A 17,392-nucleotide genomic window follows, 5' to 3' on the forward strand; every position below is an offset into this window, starting at 1 on the left:
TCTTCAGGTTTAGCACAAGTACATGGGGTGTTTGCCTAAACTGCCTGCCCCTCACCCTCCTCCCACCACCCGCCCCTCCAGGACGAGAAAGTCGGGTAAATAAATACATTTTCTTCACTGCTGCTCAACTGAAACAGCCACAAAGGTCTCTGCGTCGGAGGCGAGCCAGCGTGGATTCTGCAGATTTTCCACGTCTTGTCAGTTAACGAGCAGAATAAAGCTCGGCCGCATAAAAGCCGCTATACTTGTGCTCAGAGAGCCGGCCGGCCGGCTGGCTAGGGGATTATGCCCACAACATTGTTTAAATATAGTCTTGGTCCTTGTAACTCAGAGTTCACCTGGGAAAAATCACGTCTGCAAATACCATTTTTATCGGTCAGATGAGGACCAAGATCTTTTTGGTAAAAATAAGTGCTTTTTTTTTTCCTTTAAAGAAAATTGGCAATTTGCCTTAAAATTTTTTATTGAAGTAATTCTATTCTATTTGAATAATGCTGGGAGATAAAAACCCTCCATTATGCCTTTTTTAATGAATTATAATTCAGAAACATCTCAATAATAGAAAATGACATAAAAGGTACATAGCATAATTCTTATCTTGTTTTCCTTACTGGTCGTGCTCGCTGGTTGTATATAATTGGCATCTCTTCAAAGAGGAAATGGGGGATTTGAATCAAATGGCATTCATTTATTTAAGTTTTAAGATTGAATATGCTTTTTGAAGGACTTTGTTCTAAACCTTAGCATAGTTCCCTTACATGTAGGTACTCAATAAAAATTAAAAAAAGAAGAAGAAGAAGAAGAAAGAAAAACTGTTGAATGAATGGCAGGTTTGATTTTAATTTTCTCTGGTCACAACCATTTTTTCCAGCTGAATGACAAGAGAATGAATTTGGCTGCTCGCTCCTGGAGTGGCCAAGATCACCTCACACCAGAATGGTGTGACCATTCTGTGGATGAGATCAACTTCAATGAGTTGGTGAATGCCTGAGGCTCTTGTCCAGTGCAGATTCAGACTAGGTCTGGGTGCCCCCCAGAAAACCCACATTTCTGGCTCCCCCGGCCGAGCTGATACTGTAGGTCTGCAGAGGGGACCAGAGTGGTAGGGAGCTAGATGAAGCCCTCACAGTGCAGATACTGTCAGAACCCAGAGGATCCACCCCATGGTGGCTACTGATGATGGTCTTGTTTGTTTTCAAAGCTATGACACCGAGGGAAGAGGGCACATAACTTACCAAGAATTTCTACAGAAATTGGGGATTAACTACTCAGCAGACATTCATCGGCCCTATGCAGAGGATTACTTCAACTTCATGGGTCATTTCACAAAACCCCAGCAGATGCAAGAGGAGGCCAGACAGCTAGAGCAGAGCGTGGACAGGACTGCGCCAGTTAGGTGAGTGCGTGAGTATTGTGGGTCCGTGAGCTGGTCACCTGTTCGACCCATACCCTTGCTTGCAGCAAGACTGGTTTCAAAGTGGTACCTGCCAGTGCTGGCAAAGCTGTTGTGAAGTTATGATACTCGCTTGCTGCTACAGATTCTAGAAATGGGCACTAGGTCCCAGGGCTATAAAGGAGCTAAAAAGCTATGAGCCAGCCCCGCCTTATCCAGTGAGAGTCTCTCACAATTCCTGTTTTGTATGTCACCCTTGAGAACATATTAGGTGTTTATTAACCTACACATCTGGGCCCTGCCCCTCACTCAACAAGAAGGCAAGTTCCAAAAGGACATGCCTGATTTTACGCAGTGCAAAAACAGTACCTGACACCTCATCGGCACCCTGTAAACCTCTGTCGAATGAATGAATAAATGAACTAACTGACCTATTCTTTAACTCAATACTTTGGGGACTATATCCCAAAGAAATAATGTGGTGGAGGCCAACAGTTAAGTGGTGGGATGATACGATTTGTACTGTGTATCAACAACAAGGGACACCTGCCAATCCCAGTGAGTGCACTGGCTGATAAAGTGTGGCCCCAAGGAATATGAAAAAGTATATGCCTATTCCTTTAGCATCACGAAGACTGTGAAAAATGTTTGTGACAAGGGCTAATTGGAAATGACATTTTCACCAGTATGGGTAGTGTGATTAGAACTATGTCAAACGTGTGTGTGCCTGTCCACAGGGACCAAAAGATGCTGTGACAAAGGTAATGTGTTGTATTTGGATGGTGGGCCCTTACATCACCATTTTCAAAGTTCAAACTAGTTACCAATGTCCTTTTTAAAAAATGTGCAACACAGGAGAAAATGTTCCTACATTCGATGTACCCATAAAGCAGTGGGACAGATGTTCTTGATCCATCCTAGGTCCTGGTGGTCACCTGTCAGCACTTGCCACGCCTGGGACTCTATCCTCGCTCCACAGCTGCCTTAGCCCCATGCTCTCCTCTGTGTGTCTGTCTGTCTCCTGTCTGTCACTTCTGCTCTCTGTCCCCACCACCTCAAATGGCACCTGAATGAGTAAATGAGTTGCTAAAGAATCTGCAAAGGAAATAAGAACTCCCAAGGACACAGGGAAGAAATGTGATGGCTAAATGGGGTTGTAAGAGAAAAGCAGTTCAAACGTACCCCTGAATTATGTCCAAGTTACTGAGTTACAAAGCCTGAAGGAAGAGAATCACGTCTGTGAAATTTAAAGTAAAAATATGCGCAAGATTGGTATAAATCAAATATGCCATAAAACTAATGAAAAAATGGAATTTATCTTTACCAGACAGGGCTGGCCTCATTACCCACTCGTGTCTTCCCTCCTGCCACTTGTGAGTAATGAGGCTCCGAGAGAAATCTCACATCCTCGGCACACTCACGGCACATTCTTTCCCTTCCTGTGTTTCTGTTTATTGTGCGACTATGAGCCACCAGACCGTGCATCTCAGATCGCCAAGCTCAGTTAATTAATTCACACTCGCCCTGTCCTCTTTGCCACAATCACGTTTTCTTACCAAAGAAGACAAGCCTGATTTCATAAAAATGCATGACCAACTTCTGTTTTCTCAAAGATGTCAGATTGTAAAACTGGCAAGTAACTTGGCCCTTCAGATGGCCCGCTTCTGAGGTTTGGTGTCAGTGTGTCTCCCTGGTGGTTCATAAGATTCAGTGTTTCCGGGATCTCCTCCCTCCTCTGATGAGAAAGATGAGAGTCAGGTTCATGTAAAGTGACCAAAATTTATATCTGCCTCTTAAATCTAAGAGAATTTATTTTGTTGGCAGTGCCCTAAATACACTGTGAAAATGAAGAAAAATCCTTTTTAAAGCTCACGTTTACTTTCCATGCCTTGTTCTTTTTTGCCCACGTCAGAGTTGAAGATTTGGAACCAGAGTGGCAGTAGTGTACTAGCCACATTAGCCCTGGCCCATTCCGAGATGCAGATTGGGAGGTATATGAGCAAATCTGGTGGAGCCCAGCCCAGCAAGGCTGTGTCGGGCAGGGCTCTGTGGCCATCCCACTGGCCATGACAGTGCCCTCTTTGGTCCCTTGACTCATTGTCCAGACCAAACCAGACACGGACCCGGAGCAGCAGGAGCTCGTTCCCGAGTGTTGGCTCACACCATTTCTGTTCGGCAGTGTGGTGTGATCTATGCTCTAAACCCTCATTTACTCTGTGCACACATTTACTCTGCAAGGGAAATAATTACTGCCTAGAAACCAGTCCAAGAAATGCTGAATGTCTCAATTTTCTAAAAATATGTATCTCAAAGAATGTTTTGATTTTTTTATACCTTCATTTGCTTTCATTTTGAAGGATTAAGTGGAATATAATAGTTGTGATGACGAGTAGTCATTTTGTGACATGGGACTGAATTCAGCATACACCTGTAAGGGAATCCAAAATGTCGCTGCTGTTGGTATACATTTGCAGAACAGTTAATGCAACTCATTTGTTTTGCATCAGCTGCTCAAATGCTCAGCCAGCCAGCTCCAAATTGGGGGCCGATGAGGGAAGGGGGCGGATGACCGCACATAGCTTCAAAGTCATTGCCACTCCCCCCTCCTAACCTGTGTGCTCCCACGCAACTTCCACTCTCCTGGACTGTTGTCCTTTGGATTCTTTTTTCTAGGCATGCTCAAGGAACTGTTCTCTCCACAAATACATATCTGAGGTGGTAGACAATTACCAGCAGAGATTTTGTGTTTGGAATTTATAGTACATTTTCATCCCTGAAAAAGAACCCCACAGCCGAGCCCTAGTCTGAGTCTGCCAGGCAAGTACGTTGCTCAGGGCAGTAGGAAGGAGGTCTCACTTTGTAGAGACCTGGGTGAGCCAAGGTTATGGAGTTTATAATCAGTCCACCAAGGTCAGATGCAAGATGGTTCATTCTTAAAGATTTCCACTTTTTTAGTCTCTTAACTAAAGTCCCTTTAGTCCTATAATATATATATAATATATATATTTGGTCAGGGAATAATTTTCCTTAAAAATGAATTTACAGGAACTTGAATATGTTCTGCAAGAAGAACTGCCCTCCAGCAGGAGCTGCAGTTGGACACTGCCTCTGTCCCTGTGAGGGGTGGGCCCGGTCGGGCTCTGACTCCACCATGGCTCTGGGCACTCTTGTTCCACATCTGTCAAGCAGGTGATAGTTACCCACCTCCCTCGCAGGGTTGTTGAGAAGCATCAGTGGGAGAATGTACGTGAAGACAGCACAGCTCCTGGTTTGCCAGTTGATGCACAGATGGTGGCTGTGTTTCTTAACAACACAGTACCTGATAAAAAGCCAGGAGTCCTAGGGTACCCCTTCTCCCCAGCTAACACTGAGAGCCTGTCTGCCTTCCTCACTCCCTGAGCTCCTGCACCTCTGGCTTAGAGCCTTGGCGCTGGCTGTCCCTGGTGATTACTCACCTCTGTTCAAGGGCCACCTTTCCAGTGAGACCTACCTGCACCTGCCCATGGAACTCACAGCCCTCTCCCACTGCGAGTGTTCAATCCCCCTCCACAGTCTCTACTGACCCACTGCACTGACCGCTTCTGTCTCATGCCAGCCTCACCCCACAGGGATGTTAAGCTCCTCTAAGGATGCCCGTTTGAATCCCTAGATGCATCCCAGCACCCAGAGCAGTAGCTGGCACATAAGAGGTGCTCTGCGGGTTTTCACTGAGAGAATCAAGGTATATTTCATGTGATTATAATACCACTGTAGGTCTTAATTCCTTGTTCTATTTTTAAAGTGCCAATTCTAGTAAGAAAGAAAAAGGATTGTAATTTAACACAGTTTTGCTAATGATAATAATAATAAAACAACAGTGATACAGACTTATTATTTTTTTCCAGAATACCTTTTAATGCAAATGTTACACCAAGGCTGCAGAACGTCTGCAAAATTAGTTCTTCGACGAACCAGCAAATCATCATTAGAGCAATCATGGAACTCTTGCTTTAAAGAAATGATTTGTTTTCCTGGTTTTAGTGTGTCTAAAATGTCTTCTCTTTCAGGGATAAGCTTAAGGACCATTATCAAGATATCAGCAAAGCACTCACCAAACTAGACAAATCCAAAAATGGCTACCTATCCATGTGCAAGATGCAGAAAGTGCTGCAGGAGCTCGGCTGCTCTCTCAAGGAGGAGGAGCTGACCAATCTTCTGAACAGGTTTTCCTCCACTGGTTTACCTGTGCTTCTCACATGGTCGGGACTGGAAAACTACCTGGCACATTGCTTTTGCTTCTTCTTCTCTGTCCATTCACACAGCCTTTCGCCACTGAAGTGACCTCCGGGCATCCCTGTGGCCAGGCTCCATTGAGTCAACCCACAGCACAAGGAGGATGCATGTCACTCTTCCCTATGGCTCTCAGCAGCATCCTCCTCTTCTCTTAACATTAGTTTTTGTTTTCCCCATGGCATTCATGCCACTTTGCGGGAGTCAGATGGTTCTAGAAGGCTTGGTAAAGACAGCAGCCCCTTCACCCTGCCACTCCGCATCTCCCTGTCCCCATAGTCAACAAAGCTGACGCTTTCACTGATACCATTTGGTACTTAACTCGTTTCTAAGTGACAAGCTTCTATGATCAGGCAGTGTCTGTTGATTCCGTACCAGGAAGATGTGGGTTTAACTTTCCTTCACCCATCACGTAGCACCTACCACCTCACCCCACTCAGCCTCCACCTCTCCGTGGGGACCCACGAACGTTTCTCTGCAGATCCCCGTGTTGCCGCATCACAGTTTCGGGTAGATTGGTATTCAGGGTTTGTAACATTGTGACCTGCTTCGTAGGCCACTTTTCCTTTCCTACGTAGCATTTTGTGTTGCCTGGAATTAGTAGTGTTTTTTGTCTGTTTGCATAGTTTTCTGTGTGCTTACTATCACTGATTAAACCCCCTCCTCGCCCCCAGTTGTAAAATCTTTTTTCAGACGCATCAGCTCATCTGTCAGCTTCATCCTCCTGGGTGGCCTTTTTCATGCTCTTTAATTCTGAGAAAGTTTCTGGATTAATTCAATAACGACTTCCTCTCCTGTTCTTTGTGAAACTCCTATTTTTACTGAACATTCGACCACGTAAGATGTTTCTTCCTATTTTAAAACCTTTCCCATCTTCTATCTTTTTCTTTCTGCTTCCCCTTCTGGAAGATTTCCTCAATTTTAGCTCTCAACCCTTCTTTTGGGAGTTTTGTTTCTGCTATCGTACTTATCATATTTCTAATGAGCAGAGCTTGTCTTTGCTCTCAGATGTTCCTCTTTTAGAGCATCATGCTCTTATGTCATGGACCATGATCTCATTTCTCTGAACGTATTAACAACAGATTTCTTAAAAAGTTTTCTTCGCCTGAGGGGTCTCTCCTCAGTGTTGCTTTTTTTCTACTATCTTCCATGTTAGACACTCTCCTCAAAAATATGCTTACTGTAAGAGTGAAGAGTCTAAGAAGCAGATTAGAAGTTCTGGGCAGATAGGTGGAGTTTACTCACTTTGAACTTCTGGTTTGAACTACTGTAGTAGAGCAATCTGGCAGGTGGTTTCCTTGGAGGACCCCCAGTATCAGGATCTTCAAAATTTTTCGTTTGGGCTGATCAGATTTCCCAGAGACTAGGGTTGCTACATAACATATAGGGATGCCCAGTTAAATTAGAATTTCAGATAAACAATATTTTCAGTTTAGGTATATGCCATGCAGTATTTGGGATAAATTTATATTAAAATTATTTTGTTTATCTGAAATTCTTTTTTTAAGATTTGTTTATTTATTTATTTATGAGAGAGAGAGAGAGAGAGAGAGAGAGAGACAGGAGGAGGGAGAAGCAGGCTCCATGCCGGGAGCCCGATGCGGGACTCGATCCCGGGACTCCAGGATCGCGCCCTGGACCAAAGGCAGGCGCCAAACCACTGAGCCACCCAGGGATCCCCGAAATTCTAATTCAACTGGGTGCCCTGTTAAGTATTTGCTGGTTTGTTTTTCTAAATCTGGCAACCCAATCAGAGAAGACCTGCCCTGCTGCCCTGCTGCCCTGCTGCCAGCACTCTGGGAGCTGCCTGGAAGTTTCAACAGTTGGAATGCCAAGCTGAATAATACCCTCCAAATCTATCCAGGTCCTAATTCCTGGAACCTGTGAATGTTATGTGATACAGAAAAAGGAGTCCTTGCAGATGTGATTAAGTTAAAGGTCTTGAGATAGGGAGATGATCATGGATTATCTGGGTGGGCCTCAGATCACTAGAGTCCTTATGAAAGGGAGTCAGGGAGAGGTTTCACCCAGAACTGACCACAGAGGGAGAAATTGGTGTGGTGTGGCCACAAGCCAGGGATCGCCAGCAGCCACCAAAAGCTGGAAGAGGCAAGAACAGATTCTCCCATAGTCTCTGATGGGAACACGGTCCTGCCAACACCTTGACCTAGGCCCAGCAAAACTGCTTTCTGACTCCTGGTGTGCAGAACTGCAAGAGAAGTGTGTGATGTTTTTAAGCTACTCACTACTCTGTGGTATATTGTTACAGAGCCATAGGAAACTAGGTAGTAAAGTCAGGATATAAACTTCCACTTAATCCCCTTTTCGTTAAGAACCTTCCCTATCTTGCACTAGGATGCACACTTTTCAGGTCAGAAACACTGACTCTGGAGGGTGCGAATTCCAAAGTTCCCACTGTGTGTGCTGGGGGAGGGGACCACTACCCACACACTCGGTTTCCAGGAGGGGCATGGGGTCCAGCGCTTCCCACACAGACCCTTAGCCAGTCCTATTTTTCTTTTCTTTTTTTGTGACATAATTATTTTTTCTTTCATTTATTTGTTTCATCATGATAAGCATACTCTTTAATCTACATCACCTGTTTCACACATCATCTCCCCCACCCATCTCCCCTCTGGGAACCAGCAGTGTGTTTTATATAGTTAATTGTTTCTTGATTCGTCTCCCTCTCTCTCGTTTTTCCTTTGCTTATTTGTTTTGTTTCTTAAATTCTACTTATGAGTGAAATCATATATTTGTCTTTCTCTGATTGACATATTTCATTTAGCATAATACTTTCTAGCTCCATCCATGTTGCTGCAAATGGCAAAATTTCATTCTTTTTTACGGTTGAATAATATTTATTTATACACACACACACACACACACACACACACACATATCACATCTTCTTTATCCATTCACCAGTCAGTGGCCACTTGGGCTACTTCCATAGTTTGGCTGTTGTAGATAATGCTGCTATAAACACTGGGGTGCATGTATCCCTTTGAATTACTGTTTTTGTATTCTCTGGGTAAATACCCAGTAGTGTGATTCCTGGATCAGAGGGTAGTTCTATTTTTAACTCTTTGAGGAACCCCCGTGCTGTTCTCCACAGTGGCTGCACCAGTTGGCACTCCCACCCACAGTGCATGAGGGTGCCTTTTTCTCCGCATCCTCGCCAACACCTGTTGTTTCCTGTGTTGTTAATTTTAACCACTCTGACAGGTGTAGAGTGATACCTCATAGTGGTTTGGATTTGCGTGTCCTTGCCTGATGCTGAGTAATGTGGAGCATCCAGTCCTCCTCTTTTTCACCCCATTTTCACTCCTACTTCTAGATATAGACAGGCCCCCACAAGTTCTTCACCTGCACGCAATCCATACACAGCCTCCACTGGTTTTTTCATGCGACCCTTGGAGTGTTCCAGCTTCTTGCTCCAAAGGCTTTGGATCCTGGAAAGTGAACTTTGGCTGTAATTCTCTATATTGACCTGGATCCCTCCAGATTTAGGGGTGATGTTTTGCCCTTTGATGTCAGTTCTCTGATGGGACAAAAAAGCTATTGGTTTCCATGTTGTTCAGCTTTTTTCTTATTGTAAGGGCAGAATGACAGCACCCCCTCCTCTTTCTACTGCTGTTTCTCTCTGCTGCTTCCATGTCCCCTCTTTTGTCAGGTACAGTTTTACTCTGGGGAAAAAAGTTAAATGTAATATTTTGTCCTGGAGCCATAACCAGGTCTTCTGTGCTTGGTTCATAAGTTGATTCTGAAACTGAAAAACGATTAATCAGCATTTCACAATTATGACTCATATTGTTCAGTGCCCAGGTAATTACCTTTCTTCCCTGCGGCACCATCCCTCACCATCCCTGATCCTCCACATCCACCGTGTTCTCGGCAAACCTGGGTATCCGTGCATTTTTTCTAAGACGTATGAGGAAAGGTGGGTCTTTGTGTAAGCTGTTTCCAGGAATATAAGGAGCTGTTTTCTAGGAACATGGGGTTCAGGTTCCCCAAAATTCAACATTGTCAACCTTCAGCTTTCCCCAGCATTCCATCTGATAGGTTCCCCCCAGGTGCCCTTCATCCTACAGCCCACCCACCTCCTGCCCCAACATTGTCCTGTCCCAGGTCTGTCCCTCCTGCTCCCCAACAGGGTTGGATCCCCTGTTCCTATACTACATACCTCTTTATTTCTAATTTACAGTCTCACTTTGCTGGAGTACTTCCTTAAGTAACTTTCTAAAAAAGGGCGGGCAGGAAACAAATTCTTTGAGTTCTATGTCTGAAAGTGTTGTTTAATCTCCTTCACACAGATTGCTAGCTGGTCTGAGCATAGAATCCTAGGGAGAAAATCATTTTTCCTTAAGATAATGAAGCTGCTGCTCCATTGTGTTTGACCCAAAAGAAGTTCAGTGCCAGTGTGTGTGTGTGTGTGTGTGTGTGTGTGTGTGTGTGTGTGTGTGTCTGTAATGAAAAGAAGGACCATTTCATCCTCATATGCCTATATGTTCTGCTCTTCCTTGAACAGGATCTCCTCTCACTAAATGTATTTCCAGCTGAACGAGAATTCATATGCATTCAATGAATAAATCATAGAAAAACAGCACCGGATAAATAATTAACTAAATGATTGTAAGAGAGTCTTGTTAAAACATACTTAGGCTTGATACTTTTCTAAGTAACAACAAAAAGACTGTGGGATTTCTGTAGTCCACCTTTCAATGGGGGTGATCAACTTTTTTACAAATTGAAACCTTAATAAGGATCCAATGCTCGGTTGCTTGTTTCTTCTCAAAGACCTCTTGATGATAAACATCTCTGTTATTTGTAATTATATGTAGATTATTCGTTTCCAGATCCAAAATAGACTTTTCTAAATAATACTGCGATTAGCATATGCATTTGATTTTATTACTAAATTTTAATACCAAGTTGGCAATTTATCCTGCTGATGAAATAGAGTTGATTAGCCTTTTCCTCCATGTCTCCGTCATGTGAGCCAGCGACGCAGGGCTCGTGGAAGGCCGCTCTGCAGCTGTGGGTTGGAAGCACAGCTCTTGGCTCATATTCTTTAGAAGCAGATCTCTGAGTCTCTAGAAACTTCTCACTCTGGCTTACCAGCATTCCACGCTGTTCTCTGACGTGCACTCCACCCTGCTGTTAGAAAGTTTGAGTGTTACAGTGCCAGTAATCCCCAGAGAATTTAAGTGACAAAAATGTGAACTTTGAATGCAGTTAAACTTTATTTTGAATTATCTTACATCTTTAAAAATACTCTGTGTTTTTACGAAACTTTGAGATCCTCTCTCACAATATATTCTTCTAGAATTTAAAGATCTTTTCTTCTGTATTAGAGTTGAGGGCAGCAAGAAGCCTCTGTTTCTACATGGTGTGTCCTCATTGAGACATGCACTCAGAATTCCTATTTGAGAAAATAATAAGCTATATAGGTTTTGTAAAAACTATCTGTTAAGCGCTTTCAGTCTGATAACTTAGTTTCTGCCGATCTTGGAAAAGAATCTGACATCCATTTTACTCCTTTCCTTTTTGCCTTTTCACAGTCTTTGACACATTGCCCTTCCTTCCACATCCCACTGCCATTTCTCAGCCCAGTGCTCACAAGCTAAGGTCTCGATGATCACAGCCCTGCACCCCCACACCCCCCAGCCCTGCCTCCAGACCGTCCCTGACACCACTGCCAGGTGTATCTCCCCATACCACCTTTCTGCAAGCATCACATCTGCTGAGGCACCTTCATTTGCCCCAGTCAGCGGATCAGGTGCCTTAGCCGGGCCTCCGTTTCCCATCTTCTGCCCCCCAAAGCCATGAACCCTGTTGTCCAGCCTTCAAGTCCTAGAGCCTCAGGGCAGCACAGTCTGCGGCTCTGGCAGCCCTTACTCCTCATGTCCCTCACCTCACTCCATTATATTTTGGTACCTTTGGGTGCCCGTCTGCTGTTGTCACTAACTGGCATGCGTGTACCCACAGGCAGAGAGTGGTTCTGTGCTCAGCCGCTCTTTGCTGAACCAGTAAGTGATAGGGGCTTTTTTGTAATTAATATATTCTTGTCTTTCTCTTGGGACAAGTTGGGAAATCAAATGGCATGATAACTCCATCAATTACCTTGACTTCCTGAAAGCAGTGGAGAGCAGCAAGCCAACAAGACCTCAGCCAAAGAAAAAAGAAGAGAGTGTGCCAATCAGTTTCTCAACACTGAACCCAGAGGAGGTTGTAAAGAACATCCAGGAAGTTGTTGCCTCCTCCGACATGGCTTTGTCAACGGTATGACTGAAAGTGTTTTTATTCTAGAAACTGAAGTTCTGGTGCTCATGTCTATTCATGAAAAGTGGCTCTCAGCCCTCCCCTCCTCCTAGACCCCTGGACCTCTCTTCCCTCTCGTGGGGCATCAGAACTCACATGGGTCAGGCAAGGTCAGCTTGTGTGTTTGAGCAAATGTGTGTCCATTTTTGCCTTACCGGAAGCTACCACGATTGCACCTAGCACGTGCTGTCTGAGGTAGAGGTGCCCAGGATATAGCCAGTGCTATGTCTGGATGAGGGTAAGGGGTTCCTGGTCAGGAGGGCAGAGGTGAATCACAGAGTCCTCAGGTGTGCAGGCCCAGAACATCCAAGAGCACTGGGCCCATAGCATGAGGTGGCCTCAGAGATGTTGGCCAGGGCCCAACTATTGCCCAAAGACTCATTGTGAAGGCCACCAGGAGCCAGGGGAGGAACAAGAAAACATGCGCATGCGCTCGCGTGCGCACACACACACACACACACACACTGAGTACAGTGACATTTTATAACTAAGGTCTATATGACAGTCTTGTGTATGTGGGGATGATTCTGTGGCTCACACTGGAGTCCTCAGAAAATAGTGCTTTGGCCATGTTCCTGGTGGCCATGCTCCCCCAGACTAAGCCACCCCTCAGTTTCCCCTGCAACAGTAGGAAGAAGTGAAAATGCTGTCTGCAGAGGGCAGGTCTTATAGTTGAAAGAGGTGGTGAATCCAAAGCATCCTGTGCGATGCAGGGCATAGTTAGAGCAGGTCTGTCCTTATGTTTGCAATAGGTGGACTTACAGCCCCTCTCAAAAACCTAGGACCATGTTCACTAAATCCCCCCCTCCTCCGTGTGAATAATCCCCTCAGCATACGGAGGCCAAGTGTTCTTTGGAGCTCAAGCATAAGGGATCAGAGAGCAGGGGAAAGGCAAGTGCCACCTAGCTAGCCTGTGAAAGTTCTGGAATGTTAGTGAATTTGACCTTTATGCTGGAGAGCAGACATTTTTCACATCTAGAAGTTCTCTATGAGGATTTAAGATTTTTATGTCTTTATTTTAATGATTATCAAAAGATAAAAATTAGTCTGAACATGTTGTGGGTCATCTAGAAATCATACGGGTCATCTGGAAAACCACCTCTGTGCCTTTCAGACCAGAGCTCGTACTTGGGATGGCCCTGGGCCTAGCAGTCACCCGGTGAGCACTGCAGACTCAGATGTGCACCGGGACCAGGGGCAATATAAATGAAGGGGGCCAAGTGGCGACCATAGCAGGCTGGAGACACAGCCCTGTCATAAGGGCAGCTTCTCCTCAGCCCCAGCCGACTGTTGCTGAGCCGAAAATGGGCCCCAGTTTGCTAAAGCTTGTCATTTTTCATGAGAAGCTGTGAAACTTCTTGATTTCTAAATGTCAGCACATATTCCAGATTTTTCAAAAGCACTCTATCGGCTAAATAAATCCATTTGCAGGATGGTTTTGCCCCCTTCTGACTTAAAGGAGCACCACTAAACATCTATCAGGATGTTTCTCAGACTGAGGTCCGTGGAACCTTTGAAGGGAACCATGGTTCTCACTTCTGAGAACCACTGTTTAGGCAATGATGTTTTAAGCAAGAGAGTGAGAGTCTCTGGCCAAGTGAGTGGCAGATGGATTGGAGGGAGAGAGGACATCTGAGGCAGTGAGGAACGGAAGGAATGTGCGAGGATAGCCATCAGAGAGGACACCTGGCACACTTATGCATCTATCTCTACAGATCACTGGACACGTCTCAGATGCATCTTGTTTCTAAAATGACATAACAATATCTTACGTTTCTGTAGACTTTACAGATTTCTAAGCCTCTTCATTTTGATCCTCTCCCCTGTCCTTTGGCTTGGTGGGCTGGACAGAGACACAGGGAAGCTGCGCAGACCCGGGGAAGTGCAGGTCCTGTGGCCAGAGGGAGCCGGTTGCCTCAGGTCCGTGGAGCGCCACTTGGTGCTCCCTTTCCAGCACGCCGCCTTCTAATGTACTTGTAACACAAATGCTCAGTTGACTGTGCTCATGTTTATGATCATTTATTGAGGTCCACTGTGTGCCACGTACATGGTTAGGTGTGTTTTGGGGCTATAGTAAAACAGAACAATCGGAGTTATGAAGTCCCTCTTCTTTATACCAGTGCAGCTAAGCTCAGAGTGGTTAAGGTCATATGGTAGGTAACAGAGCCAGGGTCCAAAGTCCACTTCCGAACATCAGTCAGAGGTTTTTTTCTACTATCCACAGCTTTGTCCTCTTACCACAGGCTAAATAAAAACTTTGAAGCTAGACAGTATTTTAAGGTTAATTTGGTTACACATATATCACCACCCCCATGGGCTGATGGGATGTGCCTAATTAGCCCTGAATGAGAATTAACCACAAGGGAATTGGGTTTGGGTCTGCAAGCACATTAAATTCTTACTTAAAAAAAAAAAAAAAAAGATCTTAACCTACCACTTGATACAGATTTCCTAGTGCAATAAAAATGAATGATTTTGTTTCGACAGATGGAAAAAAATGTGCTTTCTTTTTATAGCACGTTTTTGCACTTTTTCAGTCTGACTACTGTACTGCTGGGTTGGCACTGGCTGCCCCAGTGCCTCCGGCACTAGCACGTGGCCGCCGGGGTCTTCCTGTGAGGCGAGGCCACATGGGCACTGGCCCAAGGTGGGGATGAGGTAGTCCGTTGACTCCTCCTCCTCACTGCCTCCGACATCGGGCTCCACCTGGAAACCCTGCCCCACACCCCGACGTGGTGGGCTTGCACCTGAGCCTCCCTGTACAAGTGATGTATGCTCCAAGGAGCTGGGATATCATGGTGGGGGGACTTTGGGCACATGTTTCACCCCCAGAGCTCTCCCATCCTCTGTCAGACAGCCCTCCTTGGAGCTCGGGCAGCTTCCACTGCAGAAAGGGGACCAGGGCTCCTCCTCGCTGTTCTGCCTCTGAATCCAGTGAGGAGCCAGTGAAGTGACTTCTCCCTGCAATTCAGCTCTCACACCGGGCCGTGCCTCACCTGTCCCGGTCTTTGAATCATGGTGCATCTCATTAGGAAGGTAGAATTTACAGGGGACTTGAATACGCTTGATTTCATTTGCATTCAGAAAAGCACAACTTAAGAAAAATATTTTTGAAATATTCACTTGACAGTAGCATCTGCCTTTTCTCTTTTTTTAGGCATTTTCTGCATTGGATAAAGAGGACACTGGGTTTGTAAAGGCTTCAGATTTTGGACAAGTTCTTAAGGATTTCTGTTACAAACTAACAGACAACCAGTATCATTATTTTTTGAGAAAACTGAAAATTCATCTAACCCCCCATATAAATTGGAAATATTTTCTCCAGAACTTCAGTTCTTTCTCTGAAGAGGTAAGGATGTCGGCAACACACAAGCATCTCTCTTTGAAAAGGGGCTAAAGGTATTTTTTGCAAAATGGATAATTGATTAAAATCATACCAAGTAAATTGGCAATCACCTCAAGTAATTAGCTAATTCCAAATGAAAATTCAGTATGAATTCTACATAGAGTGTTAGAAGGTAAATATGTATATTTTATTGAAAACTTTTATTTATTTTTATCTTTATTTTTATTTTAAAGATTTTATTCATGAGAGACACAGAGAGAGGCAGAGACACAGGTGGAGGGAGAAGCAGGCCCTCACAGGGAGCCCGATATGGGATTTGATCCCTGGACTCGAGGATCACGCCCTGAGCCCAAAGCAGACACTCAACCGCTGAGCCACACAGGCGTCCCTTATTTTTATTTTATTAGAAGTTTGGGAGTTTGCTTTTGTCTGGTTGTTTCAGAATTCTCAGGAAGCTTAGATCCCTGAAGATGATCTGATGTCCAAGGAAGTGAGTCCTACAATATGTTAGACTCTGAGCTGGAAATGAGGGAAATGGGACTCACTTGGGAGACATTTTTTTGAGGACCCACTATGTGCTGGGCTCTGGGACATGTATGAGCCACCTGGGGTGGAGGGAAACATGCAGGGAGTGAGCTTTTTTTTCTTTTTTAAGATTTTATTTATTCATTTCATGAGTCACACAGAGAGAGAGAGAGAGGAGAGAGAGGCAGAGACACAGGCAGAGGGGGAAGCAGGCTCCATGCAAGGAGCCAGATGCGGGACTCGATCCTGGGACTCCAGGATCATGCCCTGGGCTGAAGACAGGCACTAAACCGCTGAGCCACCCAAGAATCCCAAGGGAGTGAGCTTTCACAGAGGCAGGCTCAGCAGCAGGAAAGATAGCTGGGAAAGTCAGAGAGGGCTTCCTGGAAGAGGATGTGTGGCTGACTGCAGGGCTCTTGCTCCTCCCCCAGACTGCATTTCTGGCTGGCTGTACAAATTGTTCATTCTGAGGCTATTTCTTGATCTCTAAATGTAAATAGACCAACATCATTAGCAACAGTCACAATCTAGTTTTAGGCAACACAGATTTCTTTGATCACCGTTCTGTACTAAAAGTGAACACACAAGTGCCACGGACCCTGCCTACATGGATGGGGGGATGAAAATAAACATGAACAATCCAAAACTAATGCAACAGTCAAATCCCAGCAGGCCTGTCCTACAGAATATTGACGTGTCCCCCTGCAGCTGGACACTTAATATCATTTCTAATTGCATGCTTTTATGTACGATGAATACCCAAGTTCATAAATCCTTGATCACTGATCAAGGACAAATTCTTGAAAACTAGATGACTAGAGCAAATGGTGTGAACATTTTTAAGGTTTGAGGTTCATTATACTAATAACAACAGCAAACACTATATAGTGCCTTCCAAGGGCCTCTCTTCCTGGTCCTTTACATATATTAACCTGTTCAGTCCGTTTTTGTTTTGTTTTTAAGATTTTGTTTATTTATTTATTTATTTGAGAGCAGGAGAGTGAGTCAGAGCACACAAGCAGGGGGAGCAGCAGAGGGAGAGGGAGAAGCAGACTCCCCAGCGAGCTGGAAGCCTGACACAGGGCTCAATCCCAGGGCCTCGGGACCATGATCTGAGCTGAAGGCAGATCCCCAACCAGCTGAGCCACCAACCCATTCAGTTCTTTGATGCACCACCCGGTGTGTGGTATTAATATCCCTTTTTATAGGTGGGGACCCTGTGATCTGTGCATAGTCACCCCGATGGCAAGCAATAGAGCTTCTCTGTGAGCAAGAAGTCTGTTCCCAACTCCAGGCCTCTCAGTGCTGTGCCGTTGTGACTTTTTTCATCTCTGCTATTTAGATGGACATTTCTAAACAATAGATACTATCACATTGCATGTTTTAAAAGTTTATATCAAAGGTACAGTATCGAGTATTGTTTTCTGCACTTTTTTCTTGTTTACTATCATGTGTTCCAGATTTAACCATGTTATTCCACTGGCTTTCGTTCATTCCCTAGTACTCTGCTATAGAATTAGTCCATCAAATGAGTA

The 17,392-nt window shown here is 44.8% G+C and overlaps 1 protein-coding gene across 7 annotated transcripts in view; it reads left to right on the plus strand.

Annotated features, from left to right (window-relative positions):
• EFCAB6 (EF-hand calcium binding domain 6) overlaps positions 1-17,392 on the plus strand; it is a 234,292-nt gene that overhangs the window by 176,806 nt on the left and 40,094 nt on the right. For all 7 annotated transcript variants that reach the window (XM_049115749.1, XM_035721765.2, XM_035721766.2 and 4 more), the window contains 4 exons: positions 1,202-1,396; positions 5,440-5,595; positions 11,752-11,947; positions 15,144-15,335. In XM_049115749.1, coding sequence (XP_048971706.1) covers positions 1,202-1,396; positions 5,440-5,595; positions 11,752-11,947; positions 15,144-15,335 — 739 coding nt within the window. The remainder of the gene's footprint in view (positions 1-1,201; positions 1,397-5,439; positions 5,596-11,751; positions 11,948-15,143; positions 15,336-17,392) is intronic.

This window comes from Canis lupus, chromosome 10 (genome assembly GCF_003254725.2).
Source record: "Canis lupus dingo isolate Sandy chromosome 10, ASM325472v2, whole genome shotgun sequence".
Lineage (NCBI taxonomy): Eukaryota > Metazoa > Chordata > Mammalia > Carnivora > Canidae > Canis > Canis lupus.